The 27347-nt window shown below is 44.2% G+C and overlaps 2 protein-coding genes across 6 annotated transcripts in view; one reads left to right on the top strand and one right to left on the bottom strand.

Annotated features, from left to right (window-relative positions):
- Positions 1-8393: 8393 nt before the first annotated feature.
- The window catches only part of CDK7 (cyclin dependent kinase 7), a 48604-nt gene continuing 29650 nt past the window's right edge, over positions 8394-27347 (top strand). For 2 of the 5 annotated variants that reach the window (XM_053589364.1, XM_053589367.1), the window contains exons 1-4: positions 8426-8594; positions 8924-8983; positions 24173-24206; positions 26166-26233. In XM_053589364.1, coding sequence (XP_053445339.1) covers positions 8529-8594; positions 8924-8983; positions 24173-24206; positions 26166-26233 — 228 coding nt within the window. In that variant the 5' untranslated portion in view covers positions 8426-8528. Of the gene's footprint in view, positions 8595-8923; positions 8984-24172; positions 24207-26165; positions 26234-27347 lie in introns of those variants that run through there. The other 3 variants (XM_053589357.1, XM_053589362.1, XM_053589371.1) reach the window with 3 other exon arrangements.
- LOC128584429 (all-trans retinoic acid-induced differentiation factor-like) lies at positions 15073-16379 on the bottom strand. The gene has a single exon (XM_053589394.1). It carries the CDS (start codon positions 16343-16345, stop codon positions 15656-15658), a length of 690 nt encoding a protein of 229 aa, XP_053445369.1. The 5' UTR covers positions 16346-16379; the 3' UTR covers positions 15073-15655.

Here is a 27347-nt window from a genome sequence, read left to right as displayed (position 1 = left end):
CAGGAATAAATCTTTTGCTAAAAATAGCAATTTACTGTGTTTGGGGGGTGTTAAAGTCTTACTATTTGGTTTATTTTACTTTTTTTTTTTTTTTTTTTGAGACACAGCCTCAAGCTTCGGCCTGGGTAGAGTGCCATGGCATCACAGCAACCTCCAACTCCTGGGCTCAAGCGATTCTCCTGCCTCAGCCTACCAAGTAGCTGGGACTACAGGCGCCCACCACAACGCCCGGCTATTTTTTGGTTGCAGCCGTCATTGATTGGCGGCCCAGGCTGGATTCGAACCTGCCAGCTCAGGTGTGTGGCTGGCTCCTTAGCCGTTTGAGCCACAGGTGCAGAGCCTATTTTACTGTTTTGACTGTGATTATGTATGGAAATCCTGATAACAATTAACTTTATCAAACTTAATTTAATATCTGAAAGTCTCATAAAACCAATCAAACTAAATATTTACCTTATTAATTAAAGCAATTTCTGAAACTTAATAGCCTTCCTGTGCCAAAGGTACACATATTGTAAAACTAAAGCCTCACAAAGCTAAATAAATTATCTTTCCCACTGTTAATGATTTCTAGAATATGCTTTAAAGAAGTTATTCCTTAGCTGGGCGTTGTGGCGGGCGCCTGTAGTCCTAGCTACTCGGGAGGCTGAGGCAAGAGAATCGCTTAAGCCCAGGAGTTGGAGGTTGCTGTGAGCTGTGTGATGCCACAGCACTCTACCGAGGGCCATAAAGTGAGACTCTGTCTCTACAAAAAAAAAAAAAAAAGAAGTTATTCCTAATAGTAAGGGTAGCTAATGAGCAAGAGACAGAATATTTTATTTGCCCAGTTACCTTTAGTTAATCTTTACTTTTTTCTACTACTACAGAGTTGATGTACTCTTGTAAATTCTGTGCTGTGGCCTAGTATAAATGTTGTCTAACATAAATATGAGATAGGGGTTTGGGATTATAAGTGCTTCTGAGGACTTCAGATGGCTTTTATTTTTTTGCAGTTTTGTCCAGGGCTGGGTTTGAACCTGCCACCTCTGGCACATGGGGCCAGTGACCCACCCCTTTCAGCCACAGGTGCCGCCGGCATTTTTTATTATCTAAAAAAAAAAAATTTTTTTTTGAATTTATTTATTTTTTAGCCGGGTGTTGTGGAGGGCGCCTGTAGTCCCAGCTATTCGGGAGGCTGAGGCAGGAGAATCGCCTAAGCCCAGGAGTTGGAGGTTGCTGCGAGCTGTGTGACGCCACGGCACTCCACCAAGGGCAATAAAGTGAAACTCTGTCTCTACAAAAAAAAAAAAAAAATTTATTTATTTTTATTGTTAAGTCATAGCTGTGTACACTAGTGCCATCAAGGGGTACAATGTGCGGGTTTCATATACAATCTGAAATATTCTCATCAAACTGTTCAACGTAGCCTTCATGGCATTTTCTTAGTTACTGTATATAGGCATTTGTATTCCGCATTTAGTAAGTTTCACCTGTACCCATTCTAAGATGCACGGTAGATGTGGCCCCACCCATTATCCTCCCTCCACCAAAACCTCCCCACTTCCTCCCCCTTCCTTGGCCCTTTCCCCATAGTCTTGTGCTATAGTTGGGTTATAGCCTTCATGTGAAAGCTATAATTTAGCTTCATAGTAGAGCTGAGTACATTGGATACTTTTTCTTCCACTCCTGAGATACTTTGCTAAGAAGAATATGTTCCAGCTCCATCCATGTAAACATGAAAGAGGTAAAGTCTCCATCTTTCTTTAAGGCGGCATAATATTCCATGGTATACATGTACCACAAAAAAAAAAAATTTTTTTTTAAGACAGTCCCAATACCATCGCCTTTGGTAGAGTGCCATGGAGTCACAGTTCACAGCAACCTCAAACTCTTGGGCTTAAGCAATTCTCTTGCCTCAGCCTCCCTAGTAGCTGGGACTATAGGCGCCCATCACAATGCCCAGCTATTTTGTTGTTGTTGTTGCAATTGTTGTTTAGCTGGCCTGGGCTGGGTTCAAACCCACCAGCCTTGGTGAATCTGGCCACCGCCCACCCACTGAACTGCGGGCGCCACCGTTATCTAAAAAATTTATTTGGGAAAATTGCTTTATTATTTTTACTTTTTTGTTGTTGTTGTTGCAGTTTGGCTGAGGCTGGGTTTGAACCCGCCAACCTCGGCATATGGGGCCGGCGCCCTGCTCACTAAGCCACAGGCGCCGCCCTATTTTTACTTTTTTTGAAGCAGAGCTTTAATCTGTTCCCCTGGGTAGAGTACAGTGGCATCATCATAGCTCATAGCAACCTCAAACTCTTGGGCTTGAGCAATCCTCTTGCTTCAGCCTACCCAGCTGGGACATATGCCTGCAACACTCTGCCCAGATAATTTTTCTATTTTTAGTAAAGACAGGCTCTTGCTCAGGCTGGTCTCGAACTCCTGAGCTCAAGCAATCCACCCGCCTCAGCCTTTCAGAGTGCTAAGATTACAGGTGTGAGCCATGTTGCTTGGTCAAGGAAAATTACTTTAAAACTAACACTGTTTTGAGCGGCGCCTGTGGCTCAGTCGGTAGGGCGCCAGCCCCATATACTGAGGGTGGCAGGTTCAAGCCCGGCCCTGGCCAAACTGCAACCAAAAAATAGCCGGGCATTGTGGCAGGCGCCTGTAGTCCCAGCTACTTGGGAGGCTGAGGCAAGAGAATCACTTAAGCCCAGGAGTTGGAGGTTGCTGTGAGCTGTGTGAGGCCACGGCACTATACCGAGGGCCATAAAGTGAGACTCTGTCTCTAAAAAAAAAAAAAAAAAAAAAAACTAACACTGTTTTCTTCCGCACCCCCCCCCCCACTTACCTTTCTAATTTCAGTAAAAGGATGCCCAGGGCCAGTTTTGTTGCTTTCAGAAATAAATTTGGGGCCAGTTGCAGTGGCTCATGCCTATAATCCTAACACTGTGGGATGATGAGGTGGGTGGATTTTTGAGCTCGTTCAAGACCAGCCTGAACAAGAGCAAGATCCTGTCTCTACTAAGAATAGAAAAATTAGCCAGGTAATATGGCGGGCGCCTGTGGTCCCAGCTACTTGGGAGGCTAAGGCAAGAGGATCACCTAAGCCCACCTGAGTTTGAGGTTGCTGTGAACTATAACACAGCACTCTACACAGGGCAACAGAGTGAGTCTCAAACAATAACAAAAGAAATTTGGGTTCAAGTAGTAAGAGTAATGAGTAAAAGAAGAGTATGAGTAATACTGTGGGACAATAAACCCTAACATTGGAACTGTGGATGTGTATCTGAAAAAAGTCTTTACTATTACTATGCTGCCATTGAGTGTCAAAATGAAAAAATATGTCACTGTTACAGAATTTGTGACTAAAGGTATGGCAAAAAGATATATCAGTAAGAATTGCTGTCATGGGCGGCGCCTGTGGCTCAGTGAGTAGGGCGCCGGCCCCATATGCCGAGGGTGGCGGGTTCAAACCCAGCCCCGGCCAAACTGCAACAAAAAAGTAGCCGGGCGTTGTGGTGGGCGCCTGTAGTCCCAGCTGCTCGGGAGGCTGAGGCAGGAGAATCATGTAAGCTCAAGAGTTAGAGGTTGCTGTGAGCCGTATGACGCCACAGCACTCTACCGAGGGCGGTACAGTGAGACTCTGTCTCTACAAAAAAAAAAAAAAAAAAAGAATTGCTGTCATAGGATGGCTCCCAAAGAGGACAGTGTTGTAGAAAGAATTGAGGCTTGGCTTAGTGTTGAATAGCCTGTATTTTCATTTAGGTGTTTAGAGGTTAAGTACTTAAATATATGCTACCAGAATATTGCTGAATTTGTCCAAGTTTCAGTTTTCTCCTCCTGTACTATACAATGTGATAGGCAGGATCAAATTAATATATTATCTATTACTAATGAAGAGACTGAAAACAACAATAATCAATAACTCATGGTTTCTCGGGCGATGCCTGTGGCTCAGTGAGCAGGGCGCTGGCCCCACACACCGAGGGTGGTGGGTCCGGCCAAACTGCAACAACAACAAAAAAAAAGCTGGGCGTTGTGGCGGGCGCCTGTAGTCCCAGCTACTTGGGAGGCTGAGGCAGGAGAATCGCCTAGGCCCAGGAATTGGAGGTTGCTGTGAGCTGTGTGACGCCACAGCACTCTACGGAGGGCGATAAAGTGAAATTCTGTCTCTACGAAAAAATAAATAATTAAAAAAATAACTCATGGTTTCTCTGGCCAGGAATTCAGAAGCAGCTTTACTGGGCAGTTTTGACTCAGTGTATCTCAAGAGATTTCAATTAGGGCAGTGCCTGTGGCTCAAGGAGTAGGGCACCGGCCCCATATATCAGAGGTGGTGGGTTCAAACCTGGCCCCGGCCAAAAACTGCAACAACAAAAAAATAAGTTAATTAAAAATAAAATCAAATTTAAAAAATTTTTCAATTAAATACCATCTGAGGCTGCAGTCACATCAAGGTTTAGCTGGGCCTGGTTAATCCACCTCCAAGGTGGCTTACATGGCTGGCAAGTTGATGCTGAATGTTGACAAGAAGCCTCAATTTCTCTCCACATACCGCCTCTACACAGGGTTGTCTTAGTAAATTCATGACATGACTGGCTTCCCCCAGAGCAAATGATCAGCATGCTTTTAGGATCTAGCTTCAGAAATCATGCTTAAGCCATATTCTTTTTTTTTTTTTTTTTTTTGGTTTTTGGCCGGGGCTGGGTTTGAACCCGCCACCTCTGGCATATGAGACCGGCACCCTACTCCTTGAGCCACAGGCACCACCCCTTAAGCCATATTCTATTGGTCACACAGAAGAACTTGTTTTATTGTGGGAAAAGACTATAAACATCCATTAATACCAGAAGGAGCATTATGGCCATCTTATGGAAGTGCTTTGTAAACTTTAAAATGCTATGCAAGGCAGGCACAGTGGCTCTTGCCTATAATCCTAGCACTCTGGGAGGCCCAGGCAGGTGAATTGCCTGAGCTCACAGGTTTGAGACAAGCCTGAACAAAAGCGAGATCTTGTCCCTAAAAATAGCCTTTGTGGTGAGTGCCTATAGTCCCAGCTACTTGGGAGGCTGAGGCAAGAGAATTGCTTAAGCCCAAGAGTTTGAGGTTGCTGTGAGTTGTGACACCATCAGCACTCTACCGAGGGCAACATAATGACACTCTGTCTCAAAAAAATAAAAAAATAAAATAAAATAAATATATATATACACACACACACATACGCAAATGCTAAGCAAATGCTTAATCTTTTATATACACAATGATGTCACTGCCCCAGAATATCATCTAAACACTGCCTTAATTAGCATATTTTAAATGTACCCAAATAGGAATTTACTTGTCAGCAGCACGGTTTTTTTTTGGCCGAGGCTAGGTTTGGGATTTTTTTTTTTTTTTTTTGTGGTTTTTGGCCAGGGCTGGGTTTGAACCCGCCACCTCCGGTATATGGGACCGGTGCCCTGCTCCTTGAGCCACAGGCACTGCCCCAAGGCTAGGTTTGAACCCACCACCTCCAGCATATGGGACTGGCGCCCTATCCCTTTGAGCCACAGGCGCCACCCAGCAGCATGGTTTAATATACTAATTAACAATTTAGAGTCTGGTCCTGTGGTGTAGTGAGTAGGGAGCTGGCCCCATATACTGAGGGTGGCAGGTTCAAACCCGACCCCAGCCAAACTGCAAGAAAAAATAGCCAGGCGTTGTGGCTGGCGCCTGTAGTCCTAGCTACTTGGGAGGCTGAGGCAAGAGAATCGCCTAAGCCCAGGAGTTGGAGGTTGCTGTGAGCCGAGACACCACATTGCTCTACTGAGGACAATAAAGTGAGACCCTGTCTCTTTAAAAAACAAACAAAAAACCCCCCAAATAATTTATATGCCACAGCACTTTTGGGAACCTCAAGTTTCACAGGTATACCATCAAATTTAGCTCACTGGGCGGCGCCTGTGGCTCAGTGAGTAGGGCGCCAGCCCCATATGCCGAGGGTGGCGGGTTCAAACCCAGCCCCGGCCAAACTGCAACCAAAAAATAGCCGGGCGTTGTGGCGGGCGCCTGTAGTCCCAGCTGCTCGGGAGGCTGAGGCAAGAGAATCGCGTAAGCCCAAGAGTTAAGAGGTTGCTGTGAGCCGTGTGACGCCACGGCACTCTACCCGAGGGCGGTACAGTGAGACTCTGTCTCTACAAAAAAAAAAAAATTAGCTCACTAACTTATGTCTATGACAAGGGAGATTAAATTACCATTACAGTGATATTGAAGAAATGTGACACCATGCATCACTAGGCAGGACTTGCCACAATCAAGAGATAAGTATGAATGATGTGTTTTCTGCAACATATGAGCTCTGTGTAGACTCAAGTAGTGACAAGGGGGCTGAAAGATTATAAACAATAACAGTAACAGCTAACATAAACAAAACACTTAGGCTGTTAGACATAATTCTAAGAGCTTTTCAAGTGTGAAGTTATGTGAACCTTGCAGCAATCCTTTCAGTAGGTCCTATTACAGAGAAAGAAACTAGGAACAGTAATTTTTTTTTTGTAGAGACAAAGTCTCACTTTGCCACCCTCGGTAGAGTGCTGTGACGTCACAGGACTCACAGCAACCTCCAGCTCTTGCCTCCTGAGCAGCTGGGACTACAGGCGCCTGCCACAACGCCCGGCTATTTTTTTTGTTGCAGTTGCAGTTCGGCCAGGGCTGGGTTTGAACCTGCCACCCTCGGTATATGGGGCCGGGGCCCTACTCACTGAGCCACAGGCGCCACCCAAGAACAGTAATTTACTCAAGTCAATATCTAGTGATTAAAATCCAATGGGGCCAGTATTCAAATGTAGGCACTCTGGTTCCAGGGGTACAGAGGAAACCTGACTAAATTATCAGCCTTGGTATTCTGCTGCCTTCTTCCGCAAATCTCTGAAAATTAGGATTCTCAATTCTTACAAATGTGAAATGTAAAGAAAGGAAGAAACATTTCCATTTTGAGGCTGCTCCAGCTTAAAACTTTGGAATCCTTTTTTCCCCCACAAACCTGTCAGCAAATCCTATTGGCTTTAAATTGGCACCGCTAGGCTGGGCGGGGGCTCACGCCTGTAATACGAGCACTCTGGGAGGCTGAGATGGGCTTGAATTCACAAGTTGAAGACCAGCCTGAGCCAGAGCAAGACTCCATCCTAAAAAATAGCTGGGCATTGTGGCTGGCGCCGCAGTCCCAGCTACTAGGGAGGCTGAAACAAGAGAATTGCTTGGGCCCAAGAGTTTGAGGGTGCTGTGAGCTCTGATGCCATGGTACTCTACCCAAGGCATCAAAGTGAGGCTCTTGTCTCAAGAAAAAAAAATTATAAGAAGTTGGATACAGATCACATCTAACACTTAATTACTTATTACATCTAAACTTTTTTGTTTTTTTAAACTGAGGCAGTCTCACTTGGTCGCCTTCGGTACAGCACTGTGGCATCACAGCTCACGGCAACCTCAAACTCTTGGGCTCAAGAGATTCTCTTGCGTCAGCCTCCCGAGTAGCTGAGACCACAGGCGCCTGCCACAACACTGGCTATTTTTTTATTTGTTTGTTTTGTTTTAGCAGGTCCACCAGCCCCAGTGCATGTGGCCGGCGTCCTAACCACTGAGCTATGGGCGCCCAGCCACGTCTAACCTTTTTGCACGATTCATTTAATCCTCACGCCTATCTATGAATTCTATTATTTCCATCTTACAAAGTAGAAAACTGAGGGCTAGAAGCCTATTGTACAGCACATGTTTCAGTTGAGTTGGGTTTTGTTTCGCTGGTTCTTCATCTTCATAGGACTAGACTGGGGGCCGGGCACCGTGGCTCACGCCTGTAATCCTAGCACTCTGGGAGGCTGAGGCGGGTGGATTGCTTGAGCTCACGAGTTCGAGACCCGTCTCCACTAAAAACAGAAAAACTGAGGCAAGAGGATCGCTTGAGCCTAGGAATTGGAGGTTGTGTGAGCTATGATGACACGGCACTCTACCCAGGATGACAACTTAAGACTCTGTTTAAAAAAATTTGGGGGTGGGGCAGAAAAAGAAAGGACTAGAGTAAGAATGTTCTTGACCAACTCTTAAGAACTTGGCAACCGAGACCGCGGGGTTTGGTGTCCACGGCAAGCATGGCTACTGGACGAGCAAAAACCAGAAAAAGAGATGAGGTACAAGGCCAAGCCTCCCACGTTCGCACACACCTATCAAATCCCGAGCTCAAAACACCCTATCAGAACACTGACCCATTCCAGGTAGTGCAGAAAATTCCTAAGTTAAAACAAGCGAGTGACAGCAGCTACGGAAAAGACTCATTTCCGGTGCCAATAAACCCCGCCCGACCGGTTGGGCAGTCCGACGCTCCGATCCTCCCTCAGCCTCCGTACAGCTCCGCCCGGAAGCTCCTGAACGGTGCTCCACGCCCATTCCGGAAATGGGGCGGGGCTACTAAAGCGCCGGCGCCCCGCGAAAGGAAGTGGCTGTTGGAGGCTTTAAGGTGGCTTTAATTTTCGGCTGTCCGGGCTGCGCACCGTTTTGGCTGGAGTCGGGCTTGACTACGCTCGATGGCTTTGGACGTGAAGTCTCGGGCAAAGCGTTATGAGAAACTGGACTTCCTCGGGGAGGGGCAGGTGAGGCTCTCTGGAGGGTTGGGGGACAGGGCTGCTTCTCTTCAGTCTTTGCAGGTTTTCTCGTGGAGGGCCGAGGACGAGGCTGGCTGCTCATTCTCCTCGGAAGAGGCTGCCCTGACGTACCTGCTGCCCCCACTCTTTTCCATCCTGGAGGTGAACTCCTGAGCGGCCTTCTCCTTTAGGAAGGATAGGCCGGCCCCAGGATGTTTCAAGCCGCTGCGAAGCCGCTCCAGAATCCTAGATTCTTTGCTTCCCAAAATGTAAAAAAGCAAAAAGGCAAACATCAAAAAACTCCCCCAAACTTACGTCCTTCCTGTTTTTCTTTCTAGTTTGCCACGGTTTACAAGGCCAGAGATAAGAACACCAACCAAATCGTCGCCATTAAGAAAGTGAGTTACCATTTATGTTTTCTTCACCTCTGGAAGATGTCTGTATTTTGAGTTGATAGCCATTTTACTGCTCTTGACCCAGACTCAGATAATGAGAAGTTATGTCATTTTCAAAAACAGGAGAATTAATTAGTGTTTTGTGTTCCAAGGTGGAACTCTGGGGTTGAGCCAGTTTTTTTTTTTTTTTCCACTTTCAAAGACAGGATTAATGAGTGCTTTGTGTTCCTAGGTGGAACTCTGGGGTTGAACCACTGTTTTTTTAAGTTTAATTGAAGAGGAAACTATGTAATTTTCACTGCATAAATACTCGTGCTGCCTAAGGGGGCAAGTACAGTCCATCTGTTTCCGTCCTCAGAATTATTTGGTACCAGGCGCAGTGCTGGCCATGTCCATACACTGAAGCTGGCGAGTTCAAGCCCGGCCCAGGCCTGCTAAGCAACAGTGTTAACTGCAACCAGAAAATAGCCCGGCGTTTTGTCAGGCACCGGTAGTGCCAGCTACTTGGGAGGTTGAGGCAAGAGAATAGCTTATGCCCAACAGTTTGAGGTTGCTGTGAGCTGTGACTCCATGGTATTCTACCAAAGGTGACATACTGAGACTCTGTCTCAAAAAAAAAAAAAGAAAGAATTATTTGCTATTGTGATCTTTCCAGCTCACTGTTTTCTGCCTCACCTGCATCCACTCTGTGTGCCATTTGTATTTACTGTGCACAGATGTACCATGAAAGGCTTTCGATAGCATGAACAACACCGATGTGGTACATTTTCTAAAATGATTTAAGTAGCGTGTTGTATGCATTCAGAAGACTTGGATTATAATTAGCCAACCTTCACTTTTGTTTTAAGTTATTTCTTTATTTATTTTCAGACAGAGTCTCACTTTGTCACCCTTGGTAGAGTGCCATGGCATCATAGCTCAGCCTTCTGAGTACCTAGGACTACAGGCGTCCGCTACAGTGCCCCACTATTTTTTTTTTTGTTGTTGTTGTTGTTTTCTTTTTTCTTTCTTTTTTTTTGTAGAGACAGAGTCTCACTTTATGGCCCTCAGTAGAGTGCCATGGCATCACACAGCTCACAGCAACCTCCAACTCCTGGGCTTAAGCGATTCTCTTGCCTCAGCCTCCCGAGTAGCTGGGACTACAGGCGCCCGCCACAATACCCAGCTATTTTTTGGTTGCAGTTCAGCCGGGGCTGGGTTTGAACCCGCCACCCTCGGTATATGGGGCGGGCGCCCTACCGACTGAGCCACAGGCGCTGCCCCCCACTATTGTTTTTTTTAGAGACAAGGTCTTGGTCTGGCTCAGGCTGGTCTCGAATCCGTGAGCTCAGGCAATCCACCCTTCTGGGCCTCCCAAGTAGCTGGGACTACAGGGGCCTGCTACAACGCCAGGCTAGGATTACAGGCGTGAGCTACCAAGCCCAGCGTAAGTTTTTGATGTAACTATCAAAAACAGCCTGTGAAGTAGGTAAAGCTAACTCTATTTTACACTCCAGGTCCCTGAGGATAATAGAGATTAGGTTAACAAAATCACACAGCTAATAACTACTGAATCTCCAGTTGGTAGGCTCGCATGATTCTCCTGCCTCAGCCTCAGCATCTCAAGCTGGGACAATAGGCACATGCCACTGTGCTCAGCTCAAAAGCTAGGATTTAAATCCAGGTGTCCTGATGTTTCTTTAGGTCTTTTTGCTACTTTGAATCTTCACTTTTTTTTTTTTTTGTAGAGACAGAGTCTCACTGTACCGCCCTTGGGTAGAGTGCCGGGGTGTCACACGGCTCATAGCAACCTCTAACTCTTGGGCTTACACAATTCTCTTGCCTCAGTCTCCCGAGCAGCTGGGACTACAGGCGCCCGCCACAGCGCCCGGCTATTTTTTTGTTGCAGTTTGGCCGGGGCTGGGTTTGAACCCGCCACCCTCGGCATATGGGGCCGGCGCCCTACTCACTGAGCCACAGGCGCTGCCCTGAATCTTCACTTTCTTTTTTTTTTTTTTTGTAGAGACAGAGTCTCACTTTATGGCCCTCGGTAGAGTGCCGTGGCCTCACACAGCTCACAGCAACCTCCAACTCCTGGGCTTAAGCGATTCTCTTGCCTCAGCCTCCCAAGTAGCTGGGACTACAGGCGCCCGCCACAACGCCCGGCTATTTTTTGGTTGCAGTTTGGCCGGGGCCGGGTTTGAACCCGCCACCCTCGGTATATGGGGCCGGCGCCTTACCGACTGAGCCACAGGCGCCGCCCATGAATCTTCACTTTCAAAAACCCTAACCCCTTTGAAGGAGTCTTCGGTTTTATATTCATTCCCACTCCCTTTTTGTCATCTTCCAGCCTCCCAGGTATTCCCTTTCATTCACTTAACATCTGGCTCTTTCTCTTCCTCTCTATTATTCCTTCCACCATTATCTTTTAACTTCTTTATTTCCCTCATGTTCTTGTTTTCCAGGTTATGTTATACATGTATGATCTGACTTTATGGCTACTCCCTTGTAAAACCCTTACCTCTCCTGACCCTTGTTTTTTTTTTTTTTTGTAGAGACAGAGTCTCACCTTATGGCCCTCGGTAGAGTGCCGTGGCCTCACACAGCTCACAGCAACCTCCAACTCCTGGGCCCAAGCAATTCTCTTGCCTCAGCCTCCCAAGTAGCTGGGACTACAGGCGCCCGCCACAACACCCGGCTATTTTTCGGTTGCAGTTTGGCGGGGGCTGGGTCTGAACCCGCCACCCTCGGTATATGGGGCCGGCGCCCTACCGACTGAGCCACAGGCGCCGCCCCCCTTGTTTTTTTTTTGAGACAAGAGTCTCACTATGTCGCCCTTGGTACAGTGCTGTGGTGTCACAGCTCACTGCAGATTCTCTTGCCTCAGCCTCCCAAGTAGCTGGAACTACAGGCACCTGCCACAACGCCCAACTGCCATTTTTTTTTTTTTGTAGAGACAGTCTCACTTTATGGCCCTCGGTAGAGTGCCATGGCCTCACATAGCTCACAGCAACCTCCAACTCCTGGGCTTACGCAATTCTCTTGCCTTGGCCTCCTGAGTAGCTGGGACTACAGGCGCCCGCCACAACGCCCAGCTATTTTTTGGTTGCAGTTCTGGGTAGAGCGCCAGTTCTGGCCGGGGCCGGGTTTGAACCCGCCACCCTCGGTATATGGGGCCGGCGCCTTACCAACTGAGCCACAGGCACCGCCCCCTAACTGCCATTTTTTTGTTGCAGTTGTCATTGTTTAGCTGGCCCCAGTGGGGAGCGAATCCGTCACCCTTGGTGTATGTGGCTGGTGTCTTAACTACTGTGCTACAGGCGCCAAGCCGCTCTCCTGACCCTTGTATCATCTTTTTAGTTCTCCCCTTGTTTACTATGTTGTAGCCACACTGACCTTTTTGTCTCTCTTGGACACATTAAATTCATTATAGCCCCAGAATACTTACTGTTTCTTCTGCCTTCTGGTTGATATATGTTCCCTCTAGACTAGAACTTGGTATGACTAATTCTTTTTTTGTTTTCTGTTTTTGAGACAGTCTCACTTTCTCAGCTGGGTAGAGTGCCATGGAGTCACAGCTCACAGCAACCTCCAGCTCTTGGGCTTAGGCAATTCTCTTGCCTCAGCCTCCCAAGTACCTGGGATTACAGGCGCCCACCACAACACCCAGCTTTTTTTTGGTGTTGCATTTTGGCCGGGGCTGGGTTCAAACCCACCACCCTTGGTATATGGGGCCAGCACCCTACTCAATGAGTTATAGGTGCCGCCTGGTCTTTCTTTTTTTTTTTTTTAATACAGAGTCTCGCTATTTCACCCTTGGTAGAGTGCTGTGGCATCACAGCTCACAGCAACCTCTAACTCTGGGGCCTAAGCTATTCTCTTGTCTCAGCCTCACAAGTAGCTGGAACTACAGGCACCTGTCATAATGCCTGGCCATTTTTTTGTTACATTCCTCTTTGTTGTTTAGCTGGCCCATGCTGGGTTTGAACCCACCAGTCTGGGTATATGTGGCTGGCATCCTACCCAATGAACCCCAAATGTATGTATCTTAAAACAATATAAAATGTTGCACACTTTTAAGCTACATATGTATACAGTGTATTTATATATGCATAGAGTGTTAATGCTTCTGCATTTTGTTTCTCTGAATCAACATTATTTGTGAAATCCTCCATAATGATACATGGTAGATCTGGTTTATTCATGCTCACTGATGACTAGATTTCATTGTATGACTACCCTGAAATTTTCTGTCCAAAGTTTTGTTAACAGACGTTTAAGCAGTTGTTAAATATTTTTTCCTAATACAGCTATAGGGATAATCTTCTGTGAGTTGTTTTGTATTCATGTTTGAGTTTCTCTAGAAAGCGTGTCTATAATTAGGACCAGTTATGTATTGTTGCCTCCAGGTATCACAACCATCATCTTCACTAGACACAGTCATATTGCTTTCCAAAATGGCTGCATCAGTTTATTGCCCTCCACATTCTCAATAGTGTTTGTATTGTCAGACTTTGAACATACAAACATACGTCAATTAGATAGATTGAAAGCAATATGTGGTTGTTTACGTTATTATAACTTGAATTACTAGTGAGGTTGATCATCTTTTTTTTGCCAACAATAATTTTTTTTTTAATTGTTAAATCATAGCTGTGTACATTAGTGCAATCAAGGGGTACAATGTGCTGGTTTCATATACAATCTGAAATATTCTCATCAAACTGTTCAACGTAGCCTTCATGGCATTTTCTTAGTTATTGTATGTAGACATTTATATTCTGCCTTTAGTAAGTCTCGCCTGTACCCATTCTAAGATGCACCATAGGTGTGGCCCCACCCAATACCTTCCCTCCACCCTAACCTCTCCCCTCCCTTCCCCTTCCTTGGCCCTTTCCTCATAGTCTTGTGCTATAGTTGGGTTATAGCCTTCATGTGAAAGCTATAATTTAGCTTCATAGTAGGGCTGAGTACATTGGATACTTTTTCTTCCCTTCCTGAGATACTCTGCTAGGAAGAATATGTTCCAGCTCCATCCATGTAAACATGAAAGAGGTAAAGTCTCCATCTTTCTTTAAGGCTGCATAGTATTCCATGGTATACATGTACCACAATTTGCTAGTCCATTCGTGGGTCGATGGGCACCTGGGCTTCTTCCATGACTTAGCAATTATGAATTGGGCTACAATAAACATTCTGGTACAGGTATCTTTGTTATATTGTGAGTTTTGGTCTTCTGGGTATAAACCTAGTAAAGGAATTACAGGATCGAATGGCAGGTCTATTTTTAGGTCTCTAAGAATTCTCCAAATATCCTTCCAGAAGGAACGTATTAATGTGCATTCCCACCAGCAGTACAGAAGTGTGCCCTTTTCTCCACATCCACACCAACATCTCTGGTTTTGGGATTTTGTTATGTGGGCTACTCTTACTGGGGTAAGGTGATATCTCAAAGTAGTTTTGATTTGCATTTCTCTGATGATTAAGGATCATGAGCTTTTTTTCATGTGTTTGTAGATCATGCGTCTGTCTTTTTTTTTTTTTTTTTTTTTGAGAAAGAGTCTCACCATGTTACCCTCAGTAGAGTGCTATAGCATCACAGTTCACAGCAACCTCAAACTCCTGGGCTCAAGTGAGTCTCTTGTCTCAGACTCCCAAGCAATTGGGACCACAGGTGCCCGCCACAATGCCCAGCTATTTTTTGTTGCAGTTGTCATTGTTGGTTAGCTGGCCCAGGCTGGGCTCGAACCCGCCACCTTCGGTGTATGTGGCTGGTGCCATAACCACTGCGCTACAGGCACCGAGCCATGCGTCTGTCTTTAGAGAAGTTTCTCTTTAAGTCCCTTGCCCACCCTGAGATGGGATCACGTGTTCTTTTCTTGCTAATACATTTGAGTTCTCTGTGGATTCTGGTTATTAGACCTTTATCGGAGGCATAACCTGCAAATATTTTCTCCCATTCTGAGGGCTGTCTGCTTGCTTTACTTACTATGTTCTTGCTGTGCAGAAGCTTTTTATTTTTTATTTTATTTTATTTTTTAATAAAAACACTTTATTATAGGCAACAGCACAAATGGGAACTGGTACTCGTCCACTCCAGGGTAGTACAGTTTTCCATCTTCTTTTTTTTTTTTTTTCATGGAAGAGAAAGCACGAAGTTTATAGAAGGGAACTTGAAAAAGGAAATCACAGGCTGCTTTTACTGATGCGCCAAGAGACCCACCCACACTTCGGAAGGGATGATACATTAATAACCATCATCAAAATGAATTAAAATACAAAGGTATATGAAATGGCTTTACAGTGACATGATGCCTTAATAAATTAAGAAAACTGGTTGTTGCAATTGCTTCTCACTTCATGTTCTTCACAAAGTCTTTCCTTTCTTGATCAAGGCCTTCAGCTCAGGAATGGCCTCAGCAATCATCTTCTCTTCAAAAGAGGAGACTTTGCCGAGGCCTAGCTTCTTCTTAATGCCCTTTTTTCCCAGCAGTAGTGGCGTGGAGAAATAGGTACAGTCGGTTTCTTGTGATTTAACAAAGGAACATTCAACAACTCCTTCCTTTCCGTCAGTTTTCCATCTTCTAATGGCCTCAAACTTGAGGAGGATCCATTGGCCAATAATGCCTGTCTAAGAAGCAATTTCCCTGGAAGGGCTAAGATAGATCAGGATGCTCTTAGGAAGATCTATGTGGTTCATGAAATCTTGGCTTTTCGTCGTTGGGTCACCCAAAGCAGAATGGAGATGGACAGTGTAGTGGATCCCAGAATCCCGGAGAACATAAGCGGTGGGAAGGAGCCCTGATGCACACACTTATATCCGTGAAAGCCATCGGCACAAACGCACTGCAGAAGACCTGGACCATTGGGTGCACAAGATCCATTCTCAGGACACATTTCTGGGTCCGCAGTGCTATTGCAATGGTTCTTTTGCCCTTGGCAGATTTTGTTATCTATGTAAGAGATAATAGTATTCCAGGCATTAATACCTCCAGGACAGTTGGCATCTTGTGGCAGTACCAGAGTCTGGAGCTGAGTAAAACCATGGAAGGTGTTGTTCAAGTCACCTTTGAGGGGGTTTGCTTGTAGGTCTATGATGACAGCAGTATGTGCCTGAGGAAAGTTTGGACCAGGATCCTTCAGAGAACAGTTCTGGAGATCCAGCCCCAAGATGGTGCCCTTCTGATTCAGGCAGCAGCGGGCATGCAGCATTAACTCTGGTGTCTGCATACAATTAAGGGCCACTTTTGACAAATTTTGCACAGTCCCTGGACATTGGGTGCATATCTCGGGTAGCACCAGAGCCCTTTCCACGCCCAGACCGAGGAGTAGGGCCCCAACCCAGGAAATCAGACTCTTAAGTTTGCTTGGCCAGCAAGGAGCCATTTTCTGTTCCCTACATCCTTCTTGAAGGCACGCAAACCTTCGCAGAAGCTTTTTAGTTTGATCAGGTCCCAGTAGTGTATTTTTGATACTGCTTCAATTGGCTGGGGAGTCCTCCTCATAAAATATTCACCCAGGCCAATTCCTTCAAGAGTTTTCCCTGCACTTTCTTCAAGTATTTTTATAGTTTCATGTCTTAAGATTAAATCTTTTATCCAGTGAGAGACTATCTTAGTTAATGGTGAAAGGTGTGGGTCCAGTTTCAATCTTCTACAGGTTGCCAGCCAGTTCACTCAGCACCATTTGTTAAATAGGGAATCTTTTCCCCACTGAATGTTTTTAATTGGCTTGTCAAAGATCAAATAACGGTAAGTAGCTGGATTCATCTCTTGGTTCTCTATGCTGTTCCAGACATCTACTTCTCTGTTTTTCTGCCAGTACCATGCTGTTTTGATCACTATTGATTTATAGTACAGTCTCAGGTCTGGTAGCGTGATTCCTCCTGCTGTGTTTTTATTGCTGAGTAATGTTTTGGCTATTCGAGGTTTTTTCTGATTCCATATAAAACGAAGTATTATTTTTTCAAGATCTTTAAAATATGACAATGGAGCTTTAATAGGAATTGCATTAAAATTACATATTGCTTTGGGTAGTATAGACATTTTAACAATGTTGATTCTTCCCAGCCATGAGCATGGTATGTTTTTCCATTTGTTGACATCTTCAGTTATTTCTTTTTTTTTTTTTTTTTTTGTGGTTTTTGGCCTGGGCTAGGTTTGAACCCGCCACCTCCAGCATATGGGACCGGCGCCCTACTCCTTGAGCTACAGGTGCCGCCCAGCTATTTCTTTTCTTAATAAAGTTTCATAGTTCTCTTTGTAGTGATCTTTCACATCCTTTGTTAGGTATACTCCCAAATATTTCATCTTCTTTGGCACTACTGTGAAAGGAATAGAGTCCTTAACTGTTTTTTCGGCTTGGTTATTGTTAGTATATATAAAGGCTATAGATTTATGGGTGTTGATTTTGTAGTCTGATACATTGCTGTATTCCTTGATCACTTCTAAAAATTTTGTAGTAGAATCCCTAGTGTTTTCCAGATATACGATCATATCATCTGTGAAGAGTGAAAGTTTGATCTCTTCTGACCCTATGTGGATACCCTTAATCACCTTTTCTTCCCTAATTGCAATGGCTAAAACTTCCATGACAATGTTAAAGAGCAATGGAGACAATGGGCAACCTTGCCTGGTTCCTGATCTAAGTGGAAATGATTTCAATTTAACTCCATTCAATACGATATTGGCTGTGGGTTTGCTGTAGATGGCCTCTATTAGTTTTAGAAATGCCCCTTCTATACGAATTTTCTTAAGTGTTCTGATCATGAGGGATGCTGGATATTATCAAAAGCTTTTTCTGCATCAATTGAAAGAATCATATGATCCTTATTTTTTAGTTTGTTTACGTGCTGAATTGCATTTATAGATTTACGTATATTGAACCAGCCTTGAGACCCTGGGATAAATCCCACTTGGTCGTCGTGTGTAATTTTTTTGATGTGTTGTTGGATTCTGTTTGTTAGGATCTTATTGAGTATTTTTGCATCAATATTCATTAGTGATACTGGTCTATAATTTTCTTTTCTTGTTGGGTCTTTCCCTGGTTTGGGGATCAAGATGATGTTTGCTTCATAGAATGTGTTGGGTAATATTCCTTCTTTTTCTATATTTTGAGAGGTTTAGTAATATAGGTACTAGTTTTTCTTTAAACGTTTGGTAGAATTCTGACGTAAAGCCATCTGGTCCTGGGGTTTTCTTTTTAGGGAGATTTTGTATAGTTGATGCTATTTCAGAACTTGATATAGGCCTGTTCAACATTTCCACTTCATTCTGGCTAAGTCTTGGTAGGTGGCATACCTCCAGGTATTGGTCTATTTCTTTAAGATTTTCATATTTCTAAGAGTAGAGTTTCTCGTAGTGTTCGTTAAGGATTTTTTTAATTTCTGAGGGGTCTGTTATTTCATCATTACCATTTCTGATTGATGAAATTAGAGATTTTACTCTTTTTCCTGGTTAGGTTGGCCAAAGGTTTATCTATTTTATTGATCTTTAAAAAAACCAACTTTTGGATTTATTGATCTGTTGTATTCTTTTGTTTTCAATTTCATTTAATTCTGCTCTGATTTTGGTTATTTCTTCTGCTGGGTTTGGGGTTGGAGTGTTCTTCCTTCTCCAGTTGCTTGAGATGTCCCATTAAGTTATTGACTTCCTCTCTTTCCCTTTTCTTGAGGAAGGCTTGCAGTGTTGTAAATTTCCCTCTTAGGACTGCCTTTGCAGTATCCCAGAGGTTCTGGTAATTTGTGTCTTGATTGTTGTTTTGTTCCAAAAATTTGGTGATTTCCTTCTTAATCTCATCTATAACCCATCTATCCTTCAGCATAAGGTTGTTTAGCTTCCATGTTTTTGTATGGGTATGCAGATTCCTGTTGTTATTGAGTTCCAACTTTTATTCTATGATGGTCTGAGAAGATGCAAGGAATTATTTCTATTTTTTAAAATTTGCTGAGGTAGATTTGTGGCCTAGGATGTGGTCGATTTTGGAGTATGTTCCATGGGCTGATAAGAAGAATGTGTATTCAGTTTTGTTGGGATGAAATGTTCTGTAGATGTCTGTTATGTCCAGATGTTGAATGGTTAAGTTTAAATCTAAAATTTCTTTTCTTTTCTTTTTGGAGGATTTTTTTTTTTTCCAGTTTTTTTTTGGCTGGGGCTGGGTTTGAACCCACCATCTCCAACATATGGGGCCGGCGTCCTACTCCTTGAGCCACAGGCACCACCCCTTTTGGAGGATCTTTCCAGCACAGCTAGAGGGGTGTTTAAATCTCCAACTATTATGGAACTGGAGGAAATCAAGTTGCTCATGTCTGTTAGAGTTTCTCTTATGAATTGAGGTGTGTTCTAGTTGGGTGCATAAATATTAATAATTGAAATCTCATATTGAGTATTACCTTTACCTTTAACAAATATGAAGTGTCCATCCTTATCCTTCCTTATTTCGGTTGGTTTAAAGCCTATTGCATCTGTGAATAGAATTGCAATGCCTGCTTTTTTCTGCTTTCCATTTGCCTGGAGTATGAGTGACCATCCCTTCACCTTGAGTGTATATTTGTCTTTTAATATAAGATGTGATTCTTGTATGCAGCAGATATCTGGCTTGAGTTTTTGTATCCTGTCAGTCAACCTGTGCCTCTTTAGAGGACAATTTAATCCATTCACATTAATTGAGAATACGATAAGCCTTTCGAGGTCCGATGGACATTTTTAATCCTTTTACGACTGTGGAACTTGGAATTTGATCAACATTTTCTGGGTGGGTTTACTTTTGTGGTGGAGGATTATGCTGGTCTTTATGGAGGATGAGTCTGAGAATATCCTGGAGAGCTGGTTTAGTTATGGCAAATTTCTTCAACATGTGAATGTCATTGAAGTATTTAATTTCTTCATCATAAATGAAACTCAGTTTAGCTGGGTTACAGGATCCTGGGTTGAAAGTTATTTTGTTTTAGGAGATTAAAAGTCGATGACCATCCTCTTCTAGCTTGAAAGGTTTCAGCAGAGAGATCTGCATTATTCTAATATTCTTGCCCTTGTAGGTGATAGTTTTCTTTCGTCTGGCTGCTTTCAGAATTTTCTCCTTCATATTAACTTTAGTGAAATTGATTATGATGTGTCTGGAGATGTCTTATTTGGGTTGAGTCGTGCTGGAGTTCTGAAACTGTCTGCTATCTGAATTTCAGAATGTCTTGGTATGTCTGGACAGTTCTCCTTCATAATCTCATGGAGAAGAGACTCTGTGCCTTGTGAAGCCACTTCGTCGCTTTTGGGGATCCCTGTAAGACAAATATTGATTTTCTTCGAATAATCCCAGAGCTCTCTGAGAGAGTGATCTGTTTTGCCCTCCATTTCTCTTCCTCTTTGAGAGTTTGGGAGCGTTCGAAAGCTTTGTCTTCAATGTCAGAAATCCTTTCTTCTGCTTGCTCCATTCTGTTACTGAGGGATTCTACTGTGTTTCTCAGATCTTTGAGGGCTGCAACTTCTTGTCTCAATGTGTGGAAATCTTTGGTCCTTTGGTCTTTGAATTGTTGAATTCTTGAGATATCTTTTGGGTTACTGCTTGGAATTCTTTTTTTTTTTTTTTGTGGTTTTTGGCCAGGGCTGGGTTTGAACCCACCACCTCTGGCATATGGGACCAATGCCCTACTCCTTGAGCCACAGGCGCCGCCCTACTGCTTGGAATTCTAATTCGATCTTATTTGCTATCCAGATTCTGAATTTGATTTCTGACATCTCAGCTATTTGTTCGTGCATTGGACCTTGTGCTGTGTCTGCCCCATTGATCCTTGGGGGAGTTGATCTACTCTGATTATTCATATTGGCAGAGTTTTTCTGTTGATTTCACCTCATGATTGTTTTTCACCATTGCCTCTGGCCGTGCTCAGAGTTGGGGAGGTGTCTTTCCAAGATTAGACCCCAGCGGGATCACTCTATTGTTGCTGGATGTTAGGGAGTTGACCCTGTGTAGTTCCTCTGGGGCTGCCCCAGCCAGGGAATTCTGGTTGTGGAAACAGCTCTGGAGTGTGACACACTTAGATCCAGCAACAGGGCGGGAGGTGGTGCGCAGGGTTCTGGGAGTGCCTGGCGCCCAGTGACTTTGGCACAGAGAGCCCAAGGCTCCAGCAGTCTCTGGCCAGGAGAAGGGCTCTGTGCAGAGGCAAGGAGGGGTCCGGAGGGCACGCAGCTACCAGAGTTCCTGGCCAGACGAGTGGGCCTGTGTGGAGGCAGGGAGGGTACAGGAGGGAGGACGCAGGGTTGCACAGCTCCCGCAGTTCCTGGTCAGGGCATGCGGAGGCCCAGTTGGTGCGATTCACAGGTCAAGGGTCATGGCGCAGGTCTTATGGAGGTCCAGTCAGCACCAAGCCCAGGAGTTTGAGGTTGCTGTGAGCTGTGATGCTACAGCACTCTACCCAGGGCAACAGCTCTAGGCTCCAGTGTGCCAAAACTGGTTTCACTCTGCACCTGAGGGTTAAGGCTGTAAGGCAGCTCAGTCCCTGCCTTTAGGCTGTTCAGTCACTAGGTTACTAGCTCCCACCCAATCTTTGCTCTGCAACCCTGAGGGTGGAGCTTGCTGGGGCAATTCTCTCACAATGGCTCCCTGCGCCCACAGCTGAACACTATTAGCTCCGTCTGGCTCAGCAGCTCAGTCTGGGGCCCTAGACAGTGCCCAAAGTTCTGCGTACTCCTGCTCAAGATCTCCCCAAGGTAGTTCAGCTGAGTGCATGTCCAAAAACACCGAAACAGTTCACAGGTAAGGCCTTTCTGGTTTGCAGTCTCAACTGCTGCTTGTAGTTATGGCTGCCAGTGGGATTAGGTCGATTGAAAACATGTAACCACTTGCCAGTTTTCCACTGTTTTTGTTCTCCTCTTGGGGTCCAGAAGTCCCTTGCTGACTCCCTGTATCCTCAAAGGGATGATTATAGGCAGATCCCACTAGCCAGAGATGCCTGGAGTCTTATCTCCCCAGACTCACCGTGCCCAGTTGCTGGGAAGCTGTTACTCGGCTGCCATCTTGGATTGTTCTCTCCTGATCATCTTTTCTTAGACTTACTGGCTGCTTAGATTTTTCTCTTGCCTGTTTTTCTCTTGGGTAGCTTTACATATTTTCTTCCTGTTGATTTGTTGGAGGTCCTTTCCTTTCTTTTCCTTTCCTTTCCTTGTGTATAGGTGGGAGATTTTTTTGTCAAGGTAAAATAGCTGTGCTTTTCTAAAAGTAATCTTTTCTAATTACTGATGATCTTTATATAAAGTAGTGAGAAAATGTTCTTCAGGGCGGCGCCTGTGGCTCAGTGAGTAGGGCGCCGGCCCCATATGCCGAGGGTGGTGGGTTCAAACCCAGCCCCCGCCAAACTGCAACAACAACAACAAAAAAATAGCCGGGCGTTGTGGCGGGCGCCTGTAGTCCCAGCTGCTCAGGTGGCTGAGGCAAGAGAATCGCGTAAGCCCAAGAGTTGGGGGTTGCTGTGAGCCGTGTGACGCCACGGCACTCTACCTGAGGGCGGTACAGTGAGACTCTGTCTCTACCAAAAAAAAAGGAAAAGAAAATGTTCTTCAACCACGTAATTCATTTTATGAAATACTAAACCTAATAACATAATTTGCTATGCTTGCCAGGCACAGTGACTCACACCTGCAATCCTAGCACTCTGGGAGGCTGAGGCAGGTGGATTGCTTGAGCTCACGAGTTCAAGTCCAGGCTGAGCAAATGCAAGACCATGTCTCTACTAAAAATAGAAAAACTGAGGGAAGATGGTCACTTGAACCCAAGAGTTGGAGGTTGCTGTGAGCTCTGATGCCACAGTACTCTACCCAGGGCAGTAGCTTGAGACTCTATCTAAAAAAGAAAAAATTTGCTATGCTTATTTACTGTAACAGTAGTATAACCATTTTCCATATCTATCACTATTTGTGTTTTCTTTTTGTAAAATATGGTATATAAGAGCATATATTGGAGATACTACCAATTAGCCAACTTATTATTTTCTGCTTATATGTCACATCTTTCCTTCCAAGAAGGGTAACCTGAAATTATTTTTTGTTTTGTTTTTAACCAGTATACCCTCAGTTACTTGGTACACATTTAACCTTAAAAAGATAAAAGACTTTTTTTTTTTTTTCTTTTTTTTTTTTTGAGACTGAGTCTCACTTTTATCGCCCTTGGTAGAGTGCTGTGACATCACAGCTCACAGCAACCTCCAACTCTTGGGCTTAGGCGAGTCTTCTGCCTCAGCCTCCTTCAATTTACTTTATTTTTGTTGCAGTTTGGCCGGGTCAGGTTTGAACCCACCACCCTCAGTCCCTTGGTATATGGGGCTGGTCCCCTACTCACTGAGCAACATTTTTTTTTTTTTAATTGTTTCAATATGTAGTTCAGAAACTTAAGAGACAAGAGTAGGTACTTGGGCTAGGCATGGTGGCTCATGCCTGTAATCCTAGCACTTGTGAAGGCCGAGGCAGGTGAATTGCCCTGAGCTCAGAGGTTTGAGACCCGCCTGAGCCAGAGCAAGACCCTCATCTCTACCAAAAAAAAAAAAAGGAAAGAAAAAAGCCGGGCATTGTAGTGGGTGCCTATAGTCCCAGCTACTTGGGAGGCTGAGGCAAGAGAATCACTTCAGTCCAAGAATTGGTGGTTGCTGTGAGCTATGATGTCACAGCACTCTACTGAAGGCCACAAAGTGAGACTATAAATAAATAAATGGGAAAAAAAAGAAAATTAAAAAAAAATTGAAACTACGGCAATTGAAAGCAAAATTCAAAAAAAAAAAAGAGTAGGTATTTAATTTTCTCAACATTGTTTTTTTTTTTTTTTTTTTGTAGAGACAGAGTCTCACTTTATGGCCCTCGGTAGAGTGCCGTGGCCTCACACAGCTCACAGCAACCTCCAACTCCTGGGCTTAAGCGATTCTCTTGCCTCAGCCTCCCGAGCAGCTGGGACTACAGGCGCCCGCCACAACGCCCGGCTATTTTTTGGCTGCAGTTTGGCCGGGGCTGGGTTTGAACCCGCCACCCTCGGTATATGGGGCCGGCGCCTTACCGACTGAGCCACAGGCGCCGCCCAATTTTCTCAACATTGTTAATTTACCTTTCTGATTCATGATTCCTGCTCCATTTTTGCCTAATGCTAAGTACATATTAGTTGCTACATATATGTTATGGATTGAGTTTAAGTAATTAAACACATTTTTAATATGTTTGACTTTTTTTCTCTCTCTACCAGATCAAACTTGGACATAGATCAGAAGCTAAAGATGGTAAGTATTTTGTATTTTCTGACAGATCAGGAAAAAATAACAGCTAGCAATGGTTCTGGCTAAAGTTACTGCTGGGTCCTATAATAGAAAAGATAGATTTGGGGGCTGGGCATGGTAGCTCACACCTGTAATCCCAGCACTCTGAGAGACCAGGGCAGGTAGATTGCTTGAGCTCAGAAGCTGGACACTAGCCTAAGCAAGAGTGAGACCCCTTCTTTACCAAAAATAGAGAGAAATTAGATGGGCATTGTGGCAAGTGCCTGTATTCCTAGCTATTCAGGAGGCTGAGGCAGGAAGATTGCTTGAGCCCAAGAGTTTGAGGTTGCTGTGAGCATAGAGTGCCCCCCACAGCACACAGCACTCTACCCGGGGCAACAGAGTGCGACTCTGTCTCAAAAAAAAAAAAAAAAGTTATATTCAGAATAGAGAAAAGGTATTTGGTAATTTCCATCAATTGGGTATTTTTGGAACATTCCAAGTCAGCTAAGTAAATGGAAGGCACCAAGGTTATTAGTGGCTTGTCTTACGTTGTTATTACTGTTTTAGGTGTTACAAGCCATAGCTTTTTCTATTTCTGAACTTCTAATTACTTTGAAAATTCAGAATACATTTTTATGGAAGTATACAAAGCTCAATATGGAATAGATTTGGGGAAAAGATTTCTTTATGCCTTTAAAGCCCTGTTAGAGTACTACTTACTACTTAGTCATCACAGAAACACTCTTTATCTGTGTGCCAGTAGATCCTTTTTTTTTTTTTTTTTTTTTTTTTTTGGTAGAGACAGAGTCTCACTTTATTGCCCTCGGTAGAGTGCCATGGCCTCACACAGCTCACAGCAACCTCCAACTCCTGGGCTTAAGCGATTCTCTTGCCTCAGCCTCCCAAACAGCTGGGACTACAGGCGCCCGCCACAACGCCCAGCCACTTTTTGGTTGCAGTTCAGCCAGGGCCGGGTTTGAACCCGCCACCCTCGGTATATGGGGCCGGCGCCTCACCAACTGAGCCACAGGCGCCGCCCTCTTTTTTTTTTTTTTTTTTTTTTTGAGAAAGAGTCTCACTATGTTACCCTTGGTAGAGTGCCGTAGCGTCACAGCTCACAGCAATCTCAAACTCTTGGGCTTAGGTGCTTCTCTTGCCTCAGCATCCCAAGTAGCTGGTACTACAGGCACCTGCCATAATACCGGGCTATTTTGTTGTTGTTGTAGTTGTCATTGGTTAGTAGGCCTGGGCCATGTTTGAACTGTCAGCCCTGGTATGTGTGGCCAAAGCCCTAACTACCAAGCTACATGTGCTGAGCGTTGGCTAGTTTTTCTATTTTTAGTAGAGGCAGGGCTCTCTCTTGCTCAGTCTGGTCTTGAACTCCTGAGCTCATTCTATCTGTCTTGGCCTCCCTGAGTGCTAGGATTACAGCTGCCACCGCTGTCCCAGTACCAGATGTTATCTTTAGTTCTGTCCTTTGTATTGGAAAAGATACTGTCCTATCACTAGTTTACTTTTAGCTCGAAGAGTCTGTCCCTAATGTTTATAAGGGAAAGAGAAAGGAAGATAATTCTTTTTTTTTTTTTTTTTGGTTTTTGGCTGGGGCTAGGTTTGAACCTGCCACCTCTGGCATATGGGACTGGCGCCCTACTCCTTGAGCCACAGGCACCGCCCAGGACGATAATTCTTATCCAACTATATGCTACACATTTATGTATGTTTTTAGTCCTCTGGGTCTTTGGATCTGATTTGCTACAGATAAAATGAATATTTATTTCACTGTTTTTTCATAGTCTGTGTTAAGCTATTTATGAAATAAAGCAATATAAAAGAACAGCAGGTTTGTCAAAAAAAAATTGCTGTAATAGTTAGCCCTTATACATCTCATCTGTGCAATAACTAACCTTTCCTAAAAAATAAATTGTAAGAAGGTTTGAGATTTCAGAAATTATGCGCTTTTTGCTTTGCCTTTTTATATAGGTATAAATAGAACAGCCTTAAGAGAGATAAAGCTACTGCAGGAGCTAAGTCATCCAAATATAATTGGTGTGAGTATGATCTACATTGTTTTCTGAGATTTGGGACCCTGCCTTTTCTGAATGTAGATGTTGATTATGAAGGGTGAATAAGATATATTGTTCTAGGTGAGCTTTGCAGAAGAAGCTTAAAAGTTTTCAGCCTGAAATGTATTTTCTTTTTTCTGGTTTGTTTGTTTGCTTATTTATTTACTTTAGAGTATTCTCTTGTCACCCAGGTTAGAGTAATCACAGCTCATTGTAACCTCAAACTTGTGGGCTCAGGTGATCCTTCTGCATCAGCCTCCCAAGTGGCTGGAACTACAGGCACATTACTCCATGCCCTGCTAATGTTTTAATTTTTTTGTAGAGATGGCATCTCACTGTGCCTCAGGCTGGTGGAAAACTCTTGGCTTCAAGTAATCAATTCTCTTGTCTTCGCCTCCCCAAGTACTGGGATTATAGGTCTGAGCTACCATACATGGCCCCAAAATGTTTTCTGTCTTTATTGTTCCTATAGGCAGTGTCTTTAAAATTAATACACTGAGCAGTGCCTGTGGCTCAGTGAGTAGGGCGCTAGTCCCATACACTGAGGGTGGTGGGTTCAAATCTGGCCCTGGCCAAACTGCAACAAAAAAAATAGCCAGGTGTTGTGGTGGGCGCTGGTAGTCCCACTTACTTGGGAGGCTGAGGCAAGAGAATCGCCTTAAGCCCAAGAGCTGGAGGTTGCTGTGAGCTGTGATGCTACAGCACTTTACTGAGGGCAACAAAATGAGACTCTGTCTCAAAAAAAAAAAAAAAAAAAAAAAAACTAATACAACTGATAGAATAAATCTAATATGGACATATAGGCTGATTTTGTCAGGAATCATTTTGAAGCTTGGAGAGCCCTAGCAAATATGGCTAAGAGTGTTAGCCTGCATGCAAAACCCTTCTTTCTGCCTGTGTGAGACCTTGAGCATATTTTCTCACAGCTCCGCCATAGTCTCTGCCTCATAGGATTGTTGTGGGACTAGCTAATTGAATACATGTGAAGTATCTGGAACAGTGCCTGTCATAGAAAATGACATGATAGAATTGATATGTCATATAAATATTTGCTGCTATTTAAAGGATTTTCTTCAGCATTGTACTTGGGATTTTTTTT

The sequence above is a fragment of the Nycticebus coucang genome, chromosome 1 (assembly GCF_027406575.1).
Source record: "Nycticebus coucang isolate mNycCou1 chromosome 1, mNycCou1.pri, whole genome shotgun sequence".
Classification (NCBI taxonomy): domain Eukaryota; kingdom Metazoa; phylum Chordata; class Mammalia; order Primates; family Lorisidae; genus Nycticebus; species Nycticebus coucang.
Note: the sequence above shows the minus strand (reverse complement) of the source record. Positions and strands in the feature narration are given on the sequence as shown.

Excerpts from the sequence above, each read along its gene's own strand:
- LOC128584429 (XM_053589394.1), bottom strand. The coding sequence starts at position 16,345 with ATGGCTCCTTGCTGGCCAAGCAAACTTAAGAGTCTGATTTCCTGGGTT.